Source organism: Oncorhynchus tshawytscha, linkage group LG06, assembly GCF_018296145.1.
Source record: "Oncorhynchus tshawytscha isolate Ot180627B linkage group LG06, Otsh_v2.0, whole genome shotgun sequence".
NCBI lineage: Eukaryota > Metazoa > Chordata > Actinopteri > Salmoniformes > Salmonidae > Oncorhynchus > Oncorhynchus tshawytscha.
Genome location: NC_056434.1, coordinates 54,906,774 through 54,927,326, shown reverse-complemented (window position 1 = coordinate 54,927,326; position 20,553 = coordinate 54,906,774). Strand labels below are relative to the sequence as shown.

The window sequence follows — 20,553 nt, the reverse complement described above, 5'->3', positions numbered from 1 at the left end:
CTCCATGGCAGATGAAATGAACACATTTTCATCAGAAAAAAGCATTGTTAAAAATGTAATGTACCCAGACTATAGCTAATAGTGGTGGCACATTTTGGGGTGTCAACCTGCTAGCTAGCTGGTAGTGCTAGCAATACAAAATGACTGTCAAGCACTGAGTTAAGTGGGGCTAGTTAGTTAGCTAGTAGTGATGGTGCATTAACCAGTTAAATGTAATCAAAAATGTAATCTACGTGATTCCCAAAAGTAATGATTTATCATGAGGGCCATAAACAATAACTAGTAATGCTGCATACTCAAAGAAAGGTTAAAATGTCACCTTTCTGGTACAAATAATTATACATTGCTGAGGTGTAGTCGCTTTTGAGGACACAAGTCCAAGTACTAAGTACAAATATGAAAATATGATATATGATGTAGCTCCTATTCAACAAGAGTGTATGAATAAGGCTTGAAATGACTTGTAATGTTTCCTAAATATAGCATTATCAAATTATACAATGACTTAAGAGTTCACCTTCCTTCTAACTGTAAAATACATATTTGTATGTTTAGTGTTAGAGAAAATGTGCATATTTCCTAAAGGTCTCCCATGATCAAAACATCTGCCCCCATCGCTGTAAATGTCTCACATAGGTCTAGCTTGGCTTCCTGAACTCGTTAGGAACTCACCTTTCATCTCATATTACTATTGTCCATCTATGACAAAGAGAAAGTGTTTTATTTGTTTAAAATCTATGAATTATTTTAGATTAATGGCAATAAATTGATCTCTGAATATGCTACCGTGATGAAAGCACTCTCTACTGTTGCTACGATGTAACACTTGCAGGCATGTGCATGTCCTTGGCTGTATAATGTAGGGTTCAGCCAGGAATTGATGGACAGTCGGAAGAGCGAAGGAAATGGTAGTGGGGACATCCCAGCTTCAAGTGGTTTCAGATTTCACATCCTATGTCACACAGGCTCTGTGTCCGTGGGAACCAGGGCTATCACTCAATGTAAGCCACTTCGACCTACTGTATACACAGATCGATTTATAAGCGAAAATGTTAGAAAGGGGACCTTACATCTAAGAGGTTTAAGGGTTGTCAACCACATAGCATAAACCCCTTTAATCACCAAGCTAACTGGTTAGTTAGCTAGCTAGTACTGATATAATTTCACAGGGGCTGTCAACCAACCTAACTGGGTAATTAGCAAGTATCAACCTAGCTGGCTAGTTACCAAGCACCAACCTAACTGACTAGATAGCCTAGCTAGCTAGCTAGCTTCTTCCGGAAACAAACCTGTAAACCATCCTTTATGATGGCTGCAAATATCATTCTTGTTAGTACATCATGGCAGTGAAGTTGAACATCTCTGGCTGGCTGAATAGATGATTATGGGCAGACAGATTAATTGATACAGTATAATGCAGTGGGTATTGCATATACTCGTTAATCCCCACAATGCTTATCATAGTAGTGGAGGCCCAGTATACACCTTATCAATTAATAAGGCTAATGGAACAGATCTGGGCCTGGTTTCCCAAAAGCATCTTTGGCTAAGTTAATTGTTGGTTCTAATTTCAACTTAACCTTAACATGCTTTTGGGAAACCAGGCCCAGAATGTTTTGCTTAAAATGGCTGATACACTTATTTCTTCACATTTTATATGCAGCAATGGACATCATTTTTTTGGGGGGGGGAATCAGAAACCTGTGAATTAATGACTCAGTTCACAGCCTCATTTATGTATCCGTTTCAATAGTAGGCCTACTGTTAGCCTACTTGCTCAGTACAGCTTGGGTTTGCCTCGGGAGACCAATATGGGATTTATCATTTCAGGTCAATCTTTCACACAGGGTGCCTTTTCCTTCACCGAGCGGGCCATTTAGGATTTTTTTCGAGAAAATTAGAGGACAATGCATTTGAAAATGATTCAGAGCGCTTGATTTTTAACACATTTTGTTACGTTACAGCATTATTTTAAAATGGATTAAATAAACACATTTCCTTATCAATCTATAAACAATACCCCATAATTTCTTTGTCATTATGGGGTACTGAGTGTAGATTGCTAAGGGAAAAATACTATTTAATCCATTTTAGAATAAGGCTGTTAAGTCACAAAATCTGGATAAAGTTAAGGGGTCTGAAAACTTTACTGTATATGCACTTCTCCAGGGACCACTAATACCACTGGTGTAATTTATTCATTTGGTTGCTTTGACCAGGAACCAAGGAAAGAAGTTGAAATGCTGTGGGCAGGCTGCTGACACACACCCTCACACACACACAGCTGTGCCCTCCTCCCTAGTGGGAATGCTGCTATGGAGTTAGGGAACCCTGCTGCACTGGGATTGGCTCACAGATGAGATTAGTGTTGTGCATGCCCCTTAGCCGGGCACACACAACACACAAACACACAGTCAGTCAGCTTACTGTGGAAACAGCAACATTGCAGAAACAGAACATTATTGCCATGCTGCAATTAACCCTGCTCTAAGCTCCAGACTCTCTGTGTGTGTATGTGTGTGTCTGTGTGTGTGTGCGTGTCTGACTGACTGACTGACAACTCACATTATGCAAAAAGACTAGTCTCTCAAACCTTAGCTAGTAGGGATACTGGAACTGTGGTCTTGTCTTTACATCAGATTATTTCATTGAGTGCTTGTCAACTCTTTCCCTTTGTTGAGTATGTGTTTATATTCTATCTCCACATTTTCTGACATTGTGGCCAATTTGCTTGAGCAAATTTGACAGAGAATAGAAATAAGCAATCCAATCAATGGATAGAAAAAGACCACGTAGACAACCCACAGTGGAATCAATCCTGATCTCTCGCTCGCTCCCTCGCCCTGTCTCCTTAACTAATCAGTGGTCTTAGCTGATCAATGGAGTTGCAAAGAAACCAACACCATAGTCTTGAGTTTACAGTGTGCTTGAGTAGAGTAGAGCTTCCACTTGGCACAGACTCAAACACTGCCTTTCATTAGAACAAATCATCTCTAACTGCTGCATCTAAGCAAACACATGCACACACACACACAACTTATAGCTCTGTGTTCAACACTATAGTTCCCTCTAAGCTCATCACTAAGCTCCGGACCCTGGAACTGAACACCCTCTTCAACTGGATCCTGGACTCCTGACGGGCCACCCCCAGGTGGTGCGGGTAGGCAACAACACATCCACCATGCTGACCCTGAACACGGGGTCCCGTCAAGGGTGTGTACTCTTCCCCTCCTGTACTCACTGTTCACCTATGACAGGGCACGACCCCAACCAACACCATCATTAAGTTTGCTGACAACACGACGGTGGTTGGCCTGACCACCGACAACGACAAGACAGCCAATAGGGAGGAAGTCACTGACATGGCAGTGTGGTGCCAGACAACACCCTCTCCCTCAACGTCAGCAAGACAAAGTAGCTGATCGTGGACTACAAGAAACGGAGGCCCGAGCACGTCCACATCCAGATCGACAGGACTGTTGTGGAGCGGGTCGAGAGCTTCAAGTTCCTCGTGTCTAAATCACTAAGGAATTATCATGGTCCACACACACCAACAAAGTCATGAAGAAGGCATGAAAACGCCTCTTCCTCAGGAGGCTGAAAAGATTCGGCATGGGCACTCATATTGTATTGAATGTGTGTGAAAAGCATTTGCTTGAGCAAATTTGACAGAGAATAGAAATAAGCAATCCAATCAATGGATAGAAAAAGACAAGTAGACAACCCACAGTGGAATCAATCCTGATCTCTCGCTCGCTCCCTCGCCCGCTCCCTCGCCCTCTCTGTGTGTACAGCCCATTACATCACTGGGGCCGAGCTCCCTGCAATCCAGGACATCTACACCAGGCGGTGTCAGAGTAAGGTCCTAAATATTGTCAAAGACTCCGGCCACCCAAGTCATAGACTGTTCTCTCTGCTACCGAATGGCAAGCGGCCCGATTCATCAAGTCTGAAAAAAACAGAACCCTGAACAGTTTCTACCCCCAAGCATTAAGATTGCTAAATAGCTAGTCCGGGTAGCTATTGGTTAATTATTTAGCTATCTGCATTGACCCTTTTTGCTCTAACTCTTTTGACTCATCACATATGCTGCTGCTACTGTTTATTTTCTATCCTGTTGCCCGTTCACTTTATCCCTACTTATATACATATCTACCTCAATTACCTAGTATATAGCTAAGTTATTGTTACTCGTTGTGTATTTAGTCATTGTGTTATTACTTTTCTATTATTTATCTTTTTTTTTTCTCTGCATTGTTGGTGTTATAGGGTTATTTTCCTTGTTCCATGTCAATCATTTTCTCATTGGTGAAATTAGCATTATGACAATATATTTAATTAAATCATTCAAAAACCTTTATTAATGCAATTGCAGACAGAAGTTGACAACAGGAACATCGCACTAATGTTTCTGAGTAAGTTCTGCAAAATAGAAAATGTCCCAAGTTGCTTTTGTCATGCTTGTAGTCAACCCTGTGATGTTGACTACGTCATTACCTTCGACTCATGAGACCAAAACCATGCCTACACAGCTATATAAACAAGACTTTTTGTGTTATCTAAATGCTTACCAGTAAATGTCCAAGTTGATTTATAGTGGAATGTCTGACTAGTCTCTTATCTCTTACACTCCCTGGGGAGTTCTGTGTCTCTGCATCTCTTTTATCTTTTAGGCTCTTTTCACAGACACCCTGAACTCACACATCTCTTCTTTTTTACAGGCAGAGACTAGAACATTACTGTGGAACAATATTAAACCTCATAATGTGTATATATATATATATTGTTTATCTGTAGTCTAGGACCCTATAAATGTAAGGGGTAGGGGTCTTATAACCTTATAATAATCTTAGAAACATTTGGTGCAGCCCCTATCATGACCCCAAGGTGAACCCCCGACCTGGGAAGGGCCTGTAAGTAAGCATTTCACTGTTCGTCTACACCTGTTGTTACGAAGCATGTGACAAATAAAATCTGATTTGATTTGACACACACACAGGCACACATGCAAACACATACCGACTTGAGGGACAGACGCAAGCACTGCCTCTCATTGTCACATAAAATCCCCTTATCTTACTGTATTAACATCTAAATGGATGCACGCACGCACACATACATACACACACACACCAGAGCCTGGAGCTTAGAGTAGGTCTAATTGCAGCTTGGTAATAATGTGCTGTTTCCACAATAAGCTGTGTGTGTGTGTGTGTGTGTGTGCGCGCGCGCATGCAGTGCGTGTTTCATGGCTTGTTAATGGTCTGTGTGTCCACAAACATCATCAGATTGATTTGCATGTGGAGAATCAGCAATGTCGCTTGACAAAATGTTCTATACGTTGTTTACAAATTTCTGTGGAAGCTGAAGAAACAAAAGCTTATCTTGTCTTATCCTATCTTCTCTTATAAACATACACCCAAGCCTAGTGTTTTGAAGGGCTGACATTCACGTATATTGGTTCACCACTACACATCTTTGTAAGTATGTATCCATTTAATCCTACTGCTTGGGTGGGCCTTAAAGCTCTCTGATGGCTTTCCAATCCATTTTGCGACAGCATACAATAATGAAAAGGGTTTGGATTATTATCAGAAGTATGACTCTTCTTACTCTCTCTGTCTCCTACTCTTCTCCTCAATACTCACTCCTCCTGTTCCTCTGTGTCTGTAACGATTGATAATAAAGTAACGTTCTTCCTTTCTTCTTCTTCTCCCTCTGTAGGTACCACCAGGCTGCCAAAGGAGGGAGAGGTGCCGGGGGTGGACTATAACTTTGTGAGCATAGAGCGCTTTATGGAACTGGAGCAAAGCGGGGCCCTGCTAGAGAGTGGAACCTATGAAGGTAAGTTCACTGACCATGACACTGATCCCTACGGCTATTCTAATCTAAATTGTGATATTGACATATCCAGATAGCAAAAAAACATGTGTTTATTGTTTACTCGTTTTTCGTATGTCATGTCGCGGCTGCTTCCCAGGACCTACACACATCAAGCCCCATGTATATTTTTCATATAAATCGATGTTTTCTGTATTATAGTATAACTTTTGCGCTAGCCGCTAATGCTACTCACTAACTAGCTAGCAAATATTATGGAGCTAGGGGGCAAATATATCTACCCAAATTTCGCTCTAATACAGGCTGATACTAGTGGGATGTCAGCAAGTTGTTTGTGCAATGACATGTTCTGAATCAGAGAAGAATAGGCTATGCATATTCTAAAATCTTTGTCTGAACCAAACATCTACCGGTATTCAGATGTAATTAGGGTCTCCTGGGAAACACTAACCAACACTTTGGTTCCTATCTGGTTACAAAAACTCCTACTGTACCTGACTTTTTCATTTGTTATCATGCTAAACAACACCAACCTTAGAATAATCAAATCATATTGTATTAGTCACATGCGCCCAATACAACAGGTAGACCTTACAGTGAAATTCTTACTAACAAGCCCCTAACCAACAATGCCGTTTAAAAAATATGAATACGAATAAGAAATAAAATTAAAAGTAGTAGTTGAAGAGCAGCAGTAAAATAATAATAGCGGGGCTATATACAGGGGGTACCGGTACAGAGTCAATGTGCGGGGGCACTGGTTAGTCAAGGTTATTGAGGAGGTAATGTAGGAGTTATTAAAGTGATTATGCATAGATATTAACAGAGAGTAGCAGCGGCGTAAAAGAGAGGGGGGAGGGGGACAATGCAAATAGTCTGGGTAGCCATTTGATTAGATCTTCAGGAGTCTTATAGCTTGGGGGTAGAAGCTGTTTAGAAGCCTCTTGGACCTAGACTTGGTGCTCCTGTACCGCTTACCTTGCGGTAGCAGAGAGAACAGTCTATGACTAGGGTGGCTGGTGTCTTGACAATTTTTAGGGCCTTCCTCTGACACAGTCATTCTATTTCTATGATTGCAACAGTTCACCCAAGTATTTTTTATCTAATCGTAGGAAAAATCGCAATTAGCTTTTCTGCCCATATTGTGCAGACCTACTATCCAAAACACTGACCTCAACTGCTGTCACAAAGAATGGCTATGGTTTTGTCTTGACATAAATAAGCATTTCATTCACAGTCCTAAGATAGTCCTCTATGGCTTGGGGTGGTCTAGTGGTCTAGGCTAGACCAGAACACATACAGTGCATTCAGAAAGTATTCAGACCCTGTGACTTTTTCCACATTTTCTTACTTTGCAGCCTTATTCTAAAATGATTTAAATAAATGTTCCCTCATCAATCTACATGCTGATGGGTTCAGATTTCTAAACTTTAAATATTGTTAATCATCAGTTATACTAGAGACATGAGGAGTGCCATAGTCTGGTTTATACACCAGAAGTTAATGGGTATCTGTAGGAGGAATGTATATGGTGGGGTCAATGAAGGTTGGATAGGAGCCAGGGGCCTTTGGGAGGTGCTGAGTAAAGGAGAGGCAATCACATGATTGCTGTCACTGATAATGGTGGAGAGCGTGAGGAAACGGGGGTCGAGGTCAGGTCACATTAAGGGAGAAGGATCAGTTTGTTGCCCGCATCACTTGACTTCCTGCCTAGTAATAAAGATGTAATGTTTAGAGTGAAGGAGACTCCACCCAAATTAGGGTATATATACTACCACTGTTGGAAATATGACTTTGTCTTATGCAGCTGTATGACTCAATGGGTATATAAACTTGGTTTAAGCTCTGTGATTTTTACTCGGTTCATTTAGAACTTAACGCAATACCCCATAATGACAAAGCGAAAACAGGTTGTTAGGCATTTTAGCAAATTTATAAAAATGTAAAATGATTCATAATAGCGCTTGATGGTTTTTGCGACTGCACTTGAAGAAATTGTCAAAGTTCTTGACATTTTCTAGATTGACTGACCTTCATGTCTTAAAGTAATGATAGTAGGACTGGTATTTCTCTTTGCTTATTTGAGCTGTTCTTGCCATAATATGGACTTGGTATTTTATCAAATAGGGCTATCTTCTGTATACCACCCCTACCTTGTCACAACACAACTGATTGGCTCAAACACATTAAGATGGAAAGAAATTCCACAAATTAAGGTTTAACAAGGCATACCTGTTAATTGAAATGCATTCCAGGTGACTACCTCATGAAGCTGGTTGAGAGAAATCCAAGAGTGTGCAAAGCTGTCATCAAGGCAAAGGGTGGCTACATTGAAGGATCTCAAATATAAAATATATTTTGATTTGTTTAACCTCTCACTGTTTTGGTTACTAAATTATTATATATGTGTTATTTCATAGTTGATGTCTTCACTAGTATTCTACAATGTAGAAAATAGTACAAATAAAGAAAAACCCTGGAATGAGTAGGTGTGTCCAAACTTTTGACTAGTACTGTAGGTGTGCCAAGCTAGTAGGTGCTTCAACAAAGTAGTGAGTAAAGGGTCTGAATACTATGCTTTGTCATTATGGGGAATTGTGTGTAGATTGATGAGGATTAAAAAATATATTTTTAAAATCATAATAAAGCTATAATGTAACAAAATGTGGAAAAAGTCAAGGGGTCTGAATACTTTCCGAATGCACTGTATATACCGCTGCATCGTGAGTTGGATTCCGGACCACTTTCTGAAAGCGTCTCTTCCATCTTTTTACTTTGGTCTATCCTGTCCCCCAAAAATATATTATGAAAAGACTGCCCTCCTATGAGAGCAGATCTAATTCAGAAAAGATTGAACGGATGGTTCACTTTTTAGCTTATTATCGACATTCACAGGTTTGTTGTCGTCTCATCCAAAGTATCCAAAATCTCCTGTGTGGCATTTTTGAAGCATGTAGCAATGCTAGTTGAAATGGATTTAATCAGATAGCAAAAATATTACAATGGCCATGAAGATTGCACTTCCCCCACCTCTTGTGTTTTAATTTGCATTACACATTGAGATGTAAGTGCCCGCAGGCACTGCCTGCCACCCAGAAAGAGGTGGTTTCTCCCAGTGGGCCTCTGCTGTTTGTAAGAGATATGCACGCACGCACACACACACACACACACACACAGCTACTGGCTAAGTGAACAACCAGATCGTCCATCTGTGGATTTCTGCCATGGTCTGAAGCCAGATGCACAGCCTTGAATAGCATCAAACCCAAGACATACACTATAATATGTCATATTGCCAAGTGCACAAGTACAATGAAATGCATTTCTTGCTATCTCCAAACCCAACAATGCAGTAATCAATATCAATGTGGGACTGAAAATTACATAAGGTAGAACAAAAATACATGACAAATAAAAATAGCTCTATTCAGGGTCAGTTCCAATACCATATTTAAGATGTGCAGGGATACTGGAGTGAAAGAGGTTATCTACCAGTTGAAGTCAGAAGATTACATACACTTAAATTGGAGTCATTAAAACTTGTTTTTCAACCACTCTACAAATTTCTTGGTAACAAACTATAGTTTTTACAAGTCGGTTAGGACATCTGCTTTGTGTATGACACAAGTAATTTGTCCTACAATTGTTTACAGACAGATTATTTCACAATTCCAGTGGGTCAGAAGATTACAAACACTAAGTTGACTGTGCCTTTAAACAGCTTTAGAAGCTTCTGATAGGCTAATTGACATAATTTGAGTCAATTGGAGGTGTACATGTGGTTGTATTTCAAGACCTACCTTCAAACACAGTCCCTCTTTGCTTGACATTATGGGAAACCAAAATAAATCAGCCAAGACCTCAGAAACAAATTGTAGACCTCCACAAGGTCCATCCTTGGGAACAATTTGCAAATGCCTGAACGTACCACGTTCATCTGTACAAACAATAGAACCCAAGTATAAACACCATGGGACCACACAGCCATCATTCCGCTCAAGAAGGAGACGCGTTCTGTCTCCTACTTTGGTACTTTGGTGCGAAAAGTGCAGATCAATCCCAGAACAACAGCAAAGGACCTTGTGAAGATGGAGGAAACAGGTACAAAAGTATCTAGATCCACAGTAAAAATAGTCCTATATCGACATAACTTGAAAGGCCGCTCAGCAAGGAAAAGCCAATAGTTTAATAATATTTTAGATTTTCTGGGTTAACAATGTAAGAAATAATACATTAAAAAAAATAACTGCATAGATTTCTAAGGACCTGAAGCAAGGCGACCATCTCTGTCGGCGCCATCTAACTGTTATGTAAATGACTGCTGGCCTCACGGTAATTGACAGTTCGTTTAGTTTAGTTTATTAATTCGACCATTTAAAAAAATCAAGCACACATTAAACTTATAAGCCATACATGCACATGAATAAAATCATTGAGGATAACACACAGTCTGGGACTTATTTCCATTGTGATCCTCTTGAGACAATATGACTAGACAAGATCGAACACAGTATGGCACTGAAATAATAAAACAAAAACATAAAATAACAACATCTATCTCATCATTCCAGTTACATCACAGGGGTTATTCATATGGGCACAGAGGACATCAAACATATTTTTACTTTATTTATTTATTTGATTTTTTAAAACATTTTTAACATATTAACATGAACAGGTTTAGCATATCAATGCCTCCACACATACAAGCAGCTGATGTGCTCATTTGGAGCATCTACATCATTTAAAAAAATGTAATCAATTTAATATACACCATCACAATAAATCCGTGATTTATTTTTAGCCGGCCTAAAGAAACATGATGATATGAGGAAAATGTATTTCAGAAGAACAGAATATGAGTCTGCCTATGTTATCTGCCTATGCACCATGCCATAGGCTGTAGACTGGTAAATTTAGCAGACAAGATATGCTTACAAGTCCCATGCCATTATTTGAGTTACATGGTATACGTAAGAATAATATAATTGAACTTAGCTTATTGAAATAGAAAGGATATTTTCCCATTCCGGAGCGGGTGTGCCTACGAAGTGGCTATTTTGAGCGTAAAAGTTCTAATTTAAAACAGGTTCTCTACGCTAGATTAAGATTTATTTGGCAATTTTGGTTGTGTTGATACAAACCCTGAAAATGTCTTAGAAATCCAAAAATATATGGGCTGCATGATACGACTACAGGCTATTGAGGATTTGAGAAAGTCTCAAAAAAGCTTGCGCTCTGTTCCTTGCCTCAGGCTCCTCACGCTGTTCTTTCATCAAATTATCATATTTTCACCCATCAGGCTATTCTCAATTGAATCTTGTCTTTACTACATGTTCAATTAGATTCGATCTAGAATGACCCATTATGAAATGGGCAGGAACAGGGGCAGGCGGAAAAAAGACAAATAGCGAACTGCTTTCCGCAGTTCGTTTTTCGATCATGCCAGTAGGCTATTCCGGTTTTAAAGTAGAGCATTTGTTTAATATTAGCAGCTGAGAAATAAATATAGTAGCAACTGGGATCCTCCTCTTTTTATTGGCAACCATCAAAACTCCGCAATCACACGGGAATGCATATAGAAATGTCTGGCTTATAAGAACACCATGCTCACTCTGTGCCCTTGAGAAAGGAATGAAGGAGCGAGAGGAGATGGAAACGCATGGTGGTGCGATACTCTGTTTATAAAGGTAATGTGTCAGCCTATTTATTATGAAAATATATAAAATGCCCTATTACTAAATCCAATACAAATTCACTGTAATTGTAGGCTACAACAAACAGCTTTGCCAAGGCCTGTATGTTCTCTCCCAGACTCATGGATAAAAGTTTGGAGCTTAAGGTAACAGTCCATCCAGTATGCATAATAATACAGTCCACACTCAAATGTGATTACTAGAATGTATTTACTTTTAGAGTATAGGCTAGACCAATTATTAAAAATATTAAAAAATGTGCCATGTACAATAGGCCTGAGTGGTAGGCTATTAGGCTATGTATTGTATAATGGCGCAATCATTATTTTAATTACTTTTTTAATGGGCTTGGGCTCATATATAAACCTATGCATAAGCTCGAATATGGTATGGGTGTTTTGAATTAATCACCTTAGAAAGCGCTGTCCATTTCCTTGTGTTTGGCTTTGAAGCAACATCAACAATGACCATGTTTTCCACTCAGTGGTTGAACTTCTTTCTTCAAATTGATCAATCATCAAGGTGAGCTTAAAAAGCATGATACTGTTTTGATAACAAGTTTTTGATGTGATTTACAAAGGCATTTGCATTGATGTCAGAGTGGTTAGAGGGACAATAGAGCGCCGAGTACCAGGCAATTCGCGACCTGATGGTCGTTATAAAATTGGGGACTACCAACACATGTCCAGAGTGCATAAGAGGAGTGTACCGTGATTCAATGGTCACGTGGAATTTGACTGCGGTTATGACTCATGACTGCCAGTGTGAGGTATTACGGTCACCGCACAAGCCCAAGTTCAAATTAGGTTAAGAGCTGCTTAGGGAGGAAGTGACACTGTTAACCAAGCAGTGTGACGTCTGTCACATTTGAAGATCTGTTACGTGGAAGGAATATGTAGGATGCTCCACCACTACACTGCTTATACATATACAGACAGGTTAGAGAGATGTATATGTGAAGGGATGTACAGTATGAAGCTTTATCTCAAACTCAGGGCATTTGGTGTGTGTGAGTGAGTGTATGTGTTTGCAGGTCCGTGTGTGTGTGTGTGTGTGTGTGGAGGGAGACAGAAGGCTTTCTCACAGCCTGCAATTAAAGGCTTCTCCTGCTTGGATAAAAGGAATCAAATGCAACTGCTACGGCTGTGTTTAATCTGTCTCTCTGTCTTGCTCTCTCTGATCTCTGTCCCTCTTCCCACTTCTTTATTCTGCTATTTCTCTCCTTCTCTTTCTCTCTTTCTCATATTGAAGAGATAATGACATAAGTCTCTGGCTCGCTCTCAATATTTAATCATAAATGTATTTCCCCTGACAGAGGAATATTTCATGTACAGATAAAATAAACATCACCATAGCAATGCCTTTATTGTGCTTCAAAAGTTAAATATCATGAGTAAAAAAAACTACCTTGTCAAAACATACAGAACTCAGCCATACATTTACTGTTGCATGTCAGTCAAAGGTAGCTGTGCTTGTCCATGCTGAATCTCTCATCTCCTTACTTGAGCTCTCGCCATCACCCTCAGCTTTAAACTCTGAACAGAGCCCTGTTGTGTGGCACACAGTTACCCCACGCTCTCTCTATCTCTCTCATCCAGGACCTATATACTAACCAGTGTCAGAGGAAGGCCCAAAAAATTATTAGACTCCAGTCACCCAAGTCTAGGTCCAAAAAGGCTCCTTAACAGCTTTTACCCCCAAGCCATAAGACTGCTGAACAACTAAACTAATCAAATTTAACACCCCTCCCCCCTCTCAGATTATTATCTATGTATAGTCACTTTGCAAATTACCTCGATTAATCTGTACCCCCGCACATTGACTTTGTACCGGTACCCCCTGTATATAGCCTCGTTATTTTTATGTATATTTCTTGTGTTACATTTTGATTGATTGGATTTTTAAAATTTAAGTTAATTTAGTAAATATTTTATTTACTCTATTCCTTGAACTGCATTGTTGGTTAAAGGCTTGTAACTAAGCATTTCGGCGCTTGTGACAAATAAAAAGTGATTTGATTTGATTTCGATGTGCCCTGTCGATTAATAAATGTATTGGATCGGTGGAGCAATAGTCTGCGGCAACCTCTATTTTTGTGTTTTGAGTTCCACTGGCCCGCACCTCGCTACCTCAATGTGCGTTTGTTTTCCTTTCTCCAGAGAACTTGTACGGTACTCCCAAGCCCCCAGCCGAGCCCAGTCCGGCGGCCCCTCCCTTGAATGTGAGTGAGGCGCTGCTGCCCGGAGCCTGGCCCAGCGCCCAGGGCAAGAGGAAGAGGAACCAGTCGGTTAGCAACATGGAGCAGCGAGCCAGCCTGGAGCTGCCTGAGGAGGAGGACTGCAGCCCTCCCGTGGTCAACGAGAATGGCGTGGCCATCACGCCAGGTGAGGAACGTTTAACTGAGCTCTGTCCAAAAACGACCCCTAGACTCTAGTCCTATTCTTAATTTCACTAAACACACAAACATACAGTGGCAGCAAAATACCTATATGAAAATAATTATGAAAATCAAATAATGATCTTGTATGGCAGAAAATTATTTTTACAAACATCTAATAAGTAATCTAAAAAGTCACAAGGTAAGATTTAGCATTTTTGGCTTTATATGTCATTGGTGTATTTGTATATTTTAACTGCATTCGGAAAGTTTTCAGACACCTTGACTTTTTCCAATTTTGTTAAGTTAGTCTTATTAAAAAATTGATTAAAATGTCGTTTTCCCTCATCAATCTACACACAATAGTCCATAATGACAAAGCAAAAACAGGTTTTACATAAGTAATTCTGATGCTTTATTCACACACAAATATATATAATATAAATATATAAACAGTATATTTATACAGTTGAAGGCAGAAGTTTACATACACTTAGGTTGGAGTCATTAAAACTCGTTTTTCAACCACTCCACAAATGTCTTGTTAACGAACTATAGTTTTGGCAAGTCGGTTAGGACATCTACTTTGTGCATGACACAAGTAATTTTCCCAACAATTGTTTACAGACAAATTATTTCACTTATAATTCACTGTATCACAATTCCAGTGGGTCAGAAGATTACATATACTAAGTTGACTATGCCTTCAAACAGCTTGGGAAATTCCAGAAAATTATGTAATCATTTGAGCCAATTGGAGGTGTCGTTCATCCTTGGGAGAAATTTACAGACACCTGAAGGTACCACGATCATCTGTACAAACAATAGTACGCAAGTATAAACCCCATGGGACCACGCAGCCGTCAAACCGCTCAGGAAGGAGATGCGTTCTGTCTCTTAGAGGTGAATGTACTTTGGTGCGAAAAGTGCAAATCAATCCCAGAACAGCAGCAAAGGACCTTGTGAAGATGCTGTAGGAAACAAGTACAAAAGTATCTATATCCACAGTGGAACGAGTCCTATATCGACATATCCTGAAAGGCCGTTCAGCATGGAAAAGCCACAGCTCCAAAACCGCCATAAAAAAGCCAGACAATGGTTTGCAACTGCACATAGGGACAAAGATCGTACTTTTAGGAGAAATGTCCTCTGGTCTGATGAAACAAAAATAGAACTGTTTGGCCATAATGACCATCATTATGTTTGGAGGGGAGGAGGCTTGCAAGTCGAAGAACACCATCCCAACCGTGAAGCACAGGGGTTGCAGCATCATGTTGTGGGGGTGCTTTGCTGCAGGAGGGACTGGTGCACTTCACAAATAGATGGCATCATTAGGCAGGAAAATTATGTGGATATGTTGAAGCAACATCTCAAGACATCAGTCAGGTAGTTAAAGCTTGGTCACAAATGGGTCTTCCAAATGGACAATGACCCCAAGCATACTTCCAAGTTGTGGCAAAATGGCTTAAGGACAACAAAGTCAAGCTATTGGAGTGGCTATCACAAAGCCCTGACCTCAAACCTATCGAACATTTGTGGGCAGAACTGAAAAAGCGTGTGCGAGCAAGGAGGCCTACAAACCTGACTCCGTTACACCCGCTCTGTCAGGTGGAATGGGCCAAAAGTCACCCAGCTTATTGTGGGAAGCTTGTGGAAGGCTACCCGAAATGTTTGACTCAAGTTAAACAATTTAAAGGCAATGCTACCGAATACTAATTGAGTGTATGTAAACTTCTGACCCACTGGTAATGTGATGAAAGAAATAAAAGCTGAAATAAATCATTCTCTCTACTATTATTCTGACATTTCACATTCTTAAAATAAAGTGGTGATCCTAACTGACCTAAAACAGGGAATTTTTACTAGGATTAAATTTCAGGAATTGTGAAAAACTGAGTTTAAATGTATTTGGCTAAGGTGTATGTAAACTTCCGACTTCAACTGTATATACAACCATATATACACTACTATTCAAATGTTTGGTGTCACTTAGAAATGTCCTTGTTCTTGATAGAAAAGCACATTTTTTGTCCATTAAAATAACATAAAATTGATCAGAAATACAGTGTACAGTGTAGTGTTGTAAATGACTATTGTACCTGGATACGGCAGATTTTTAATGGCATGTCTACATAAGCGTACAGAGGCCCATTATCAGCAACCATCACTCCTGTGTTCAATGGCACATTGTGTTAGCTATCCAAGTTTATAATTTTAAAAGGCTAATTGATCAATAGAAAACCCTTTTGCAATTATGTTAGCACAACTGAAAACTGTTGTTCTGATTAAAAAAGCAATACATCTGGTCCTTTAGACTAGTTGAGTATCTGGAGCATCAGCATTTGTGGGTTCGATTACAGGCTCAAAATGGCCAGAAAAAAAAAAATGGCCAGAAACAAACAACTTTCTTCTGAAACTTGTCAGTCTATTCTTGTTCTGAGAAATGAAGCCGTAAGTGTGAGATATTACCAAGAAACTGAAGATCTCGTACAACGCTGTGTACTACTCCCTTCACAGAACAGTGAAAACTGGCTCTAACCAGAAGAGGAGTGGGAGGCCCCTGTTCATTTTTTTAACCTTTATTTAACTAGGCAAGTCAGTTAAGAACAAATTCTTATTTTCAATGACGGCCTAGGAACAGTGGGTTAACTGCCTGTTCAGGGTTAGAACGACAGATTTGTACCTTGTCAGCTCAGGGATCTGAACTTGCAACCTTCCGGTTACTAGTCCAACGCTCTAACCACTAGGCTACCCTGCCGCCCCGGGAGGCCCCTGTGTACAACTGAGCAAGAGGACAAGTACATTAGAATGTCTAGTTTGAGAAACAGACTCATCACAAGTCCTCAACTGGCAGCTTCATTAAATAGTACCCGCAGAAACACTGGTCTCAACATCTGAGCTGTTCTTGCCATAATATGGACTTGGTCTTTTAACAAATAGGACTATCTTTTGGAAACCACCAATACCTTGTCACCACACAACTAATTGGCTCAAACGCATTAAGAAGGAATGAAATTCCACATATTAAGGTTTAACAAGGCACACCTGTTAATTGAATTGCATTGCAGGTGACTACCTCGTGAAGCTGGTTGAGAGAATGTCAAGAATGTGCAAAGCTGTCACCAAGGAAAGGGGTGGCTACTTCAAAGAATCTCATATAAAATATATTTTGATTTGTTTAACACTGTTTTGGTTAGTACAATGTTCCTTATATGTTATTTCATAGTTTTGATGTCTTCACTATTATTCTACAATGTAGAAAATAGTAAAAATAAAGAAAAACCCTGGATTGAGGAGGTGTCCAAACTTTTGACAGGTACTTTATATTTGTTAAATATATTTTTATAAAATGTAATTGTTACTTTTGAGTTTCGTGTAGAAGTTGTATATACATTATATACAAAATTATATACACATTTGTATATAATGTTTTATTTCAGGTATGACTTTCCACGGTTAGAAAACACATGCATTTTATAAAAAGTTTATAATACTATTTTATTTATTTATTTATCCATGTGTAAGTTCTGCATGACACAATTTAAGACTAAAAAAAAACTTAACTGGTCAGTTATAAGAGAAAGCATGATGACTTATCAGGCAACCTGTTAAGTTGAACATTTTTAAGTTGAACAGATTACGATTCCCTGACAATGATGCCAAACAATCACTCATACAGTGTCTACTTTTTTAAATAAAAAATGTTATAATATGTACGCAACAAGGATGATTGCCTTTGGTAAATATTTCCCTGAAGTGCCATATAGTGCATTCCAAAATACAGCTAGATTGAGAAATAGGCCTACTGTATGGAGGCCATGTTCAAAGTAACGGTCCAGTGTTTCCAGATTTGTATGAAATATGACCTATAATTAATTACAATATGAGTAAAATAGTTTGTCCACCCCCCCAAACATGTTAATTAAGAATGTTAAAAGGCAGCTTTTCTGTGTTGTAAAGTTGTGACTTACCGCAACAGAATGGTGAGGGCATATACCGGTCATAAAAAATATTAATGCAAGTAGCCTGCTGATTGGCTAGCTCATCATCATCGTCTATGAGGAAATAGCAAGCCTGTCTGAGATACAAGTTTGAGGTGGTTTAAAAATATAGATATTTTAATTTCTTCCAATTTATACTTTCCCCACAAATATGAGAATAGGATGAGTCGAAAACATCATTTGGGTATGAGTTGAGAGAATATCAACTTTTAAAGTGAGATTTTCACTGACAGTTATTTTAACATTCTACGGTATATCCTATTAGAGGCAAACAGCAGAAGGTATACTTTTGGGTGTCCTGGGTTACTTCCTTTAACTTAGCTTAACTTTCTGTTGTACTGTGGAACAGAACAGTAATCTTGAATTATGAACAGAATGTGAATTTTAAGTTGAACGACTTACATGATCTTTCCATAATGTCCATTCTCGTTTCTATTCAAAAATATCCTTTAAGCTTACATTCCGCTCCTTATTCTTGGACATGGGACGCAGCTCAGAGATTTTTGTTTTGATAGCTGAGCCGAAGTTAACTGGAAGGGTGCTTGGCTACTTCTGGAGAGTAGCCCCTATGGTATAAAATATATTAAGTAAACACTTACAATAAAGGATGAAAGTAAGTAAATGTACAAAGGCCTATATTCCTGTTAGCATTTTGATTTGATTTGTTTTTAAATTGACTGTAGCTGGTGTCCAGCTTTGTTTTCTCTAGCGGCTGATGGTGTGGTCCACTCCACTTTGACATCCCCAGAATCACCAGCAAGATCACCAGCAAGAGCTCCACGGGATAGACAGCCGTGATCAATGTCCATACAAAGGATGAGGCAGAGTTGGCATTTATAGCATAGGCCCAGGCCAGCTTGTCAACAAACACCCCTGTCCCTGGGGGGGGGTGTTCAACCTATTTAAACAGGGAAACAGGGATGTTTTTGTATTTTATTTTTTCATAAAATCAAATATGCAATAGAATTTTTTTTGGTTTGAATGTGTGGAAATAGATGAATGCCCCTTTAAAGCTGATTACCTGATCTGAATCAGTCACAGGAACCGGAGATAAGGGGTAGGGGCAGACGCAGGGTTGGAGAGAGCATAGCTGGGTTGTACTGAGCCAGGCGCAGGGCTGTAGAGGGAAGGGCTAGGTAGTGAAAGCGAAGCCATTTTACCTAGTTTCCTCACATATATGAGGAGGCACAGGCACATCTAAACTCAGCAAAAAAAGAAACGTCCCTTTTTCAGGACCCTGTCTTTCAACGATAATTCCTAAAAATCCAAATAACTTCACAGATCTTCATTGTAAAGGGTATAAACACTGTTTCCCATGCTTGTTCATTAACCTCTGAGATAGGGGGCAGTATTTTCATGTCCGGATGAAAATCGTGCCCAAAGTAAACTGCCTGCTACTCAGTCCCAGAAGCTAGGATTTGCATGTTATTCATAGATTTGGGTAGAAAACACTCTGAAGTTTCTAAAACCGTTTGAAATATGTCTGTGAGTAAAACAGAACTGATTTGGCAGGCGAAACCCCGAGCACAATCCATCCAGGGAAAATGTTTTTGAGGTCAATCTGTTTTCCATTAGATTTCTATGGCAAGCCCGTTTTAATAGAAATATGCTTGCAATTCCTATGGCTTCCACTAGATGTCAACAGTCTTTAGAAATTGGATGATGTTTTTCCTTTGAGAAATTAAGAAGTAGCCCTTTCCTTTGAGAGTAGAGCCAAGTGGACTCTTTTGTTTGTGGTGTGCGACCTGAAGCTCGCTCCACTTTGATTTTGTCCGCTATTGAACACAGTTTATCCCATCTTAAATTTGATCGATTATTTACGTTTTAAAATACCTAAAGTTGGATTAGGAAAGTTGATTGAAATGTTTGGACCAAGATTACAGGTAATTTATTAGATCATTTGTACTCATGTTGGACGAGTTGGAACCGGTGTTTTTCTGAATCAAACGCGCCAAATAAATGTACATTTTGGGGATATAACGACGGAATTAATCGAACAAAAGGACCATTTGTGATGTTTATGGGACATATTGAGGTGCCAACAGAAGAAGATCTTCAAAGTTAAGGCATGAATTATATTGTTATTTCTGAGTTTTGTGTCGCGCCTGGCGAGTTGAAATATGATTGTCATGTGTTTGTTTGATGGGGTGCTGTCCTCAGATAATAGCATGGTTTGCTTTCACCGTAAAGCCTTATTGAAATCTGACACAGTGGCTGGATTAACAAGAAGTTAAGCTTTATTTTGGTTAAATGTTAAATGTTTCTAATAATTTAAATTTGAATTTGGCGCTCTGCCGTTTCACCGGATGTTGTCAAATCGATCCCGCCAAGGGGATTTGATCCATAAGAAGTGTTAATGAACATGCACTTGTGGAACGGTCATTAAGACAAACAGCTTACACACGGTAGGCAATTAAGGCCACAGTTATGAAAACTTAGGACACTAAAAGAGGCCTTTCTACTGACTCTGAAAAAGGAAAGGAAAGATGCCCTGGGTCCCTGCTCATCTGTGTGAACGTGCCTTAGGCATGCTGCAGGGAGGCATGAGGACTGCAGATGTGGCCAGGGCAATAAATTGCAATGTCCATTACTGTGAGACGCCTAAGACAGTGCTACAGGGAGACAGGACAGACAGCTG

The 20,553-nt window shown here is 39.5% G+C and overlaps 1 protein-coding gene across 3 annotated transcripts in view; it reads left to right on the top strand.

Annotated features, from left to right (window-relative positions):
• Positions 1-20,553, top strand: part of LOC112252685 (membrane-associated guanylate kinase, WW and PDZ domain-containing protein 2) — a 233,779-nt gene that overhangs the window by 76,876 nt on the left and 136,350 nt on the right. For all 3 annotated transcript variants that reach the window (XM_024424141.2, XM_024424140.2, XM_024424142.2), the window contains exons 3-4: positions 5,725-5,844; positions 13,697-13,921. In XM_024424141.2, coding sequence (XP_024279909.1) covers positions 5,725-5,844; positions 13,697-13,921 — 345 coding nt within the window. The remainder of the gene's footprint in view (positions 1-5,724; positions 5,845-13,696; positions 13,922-20,553) is intronic.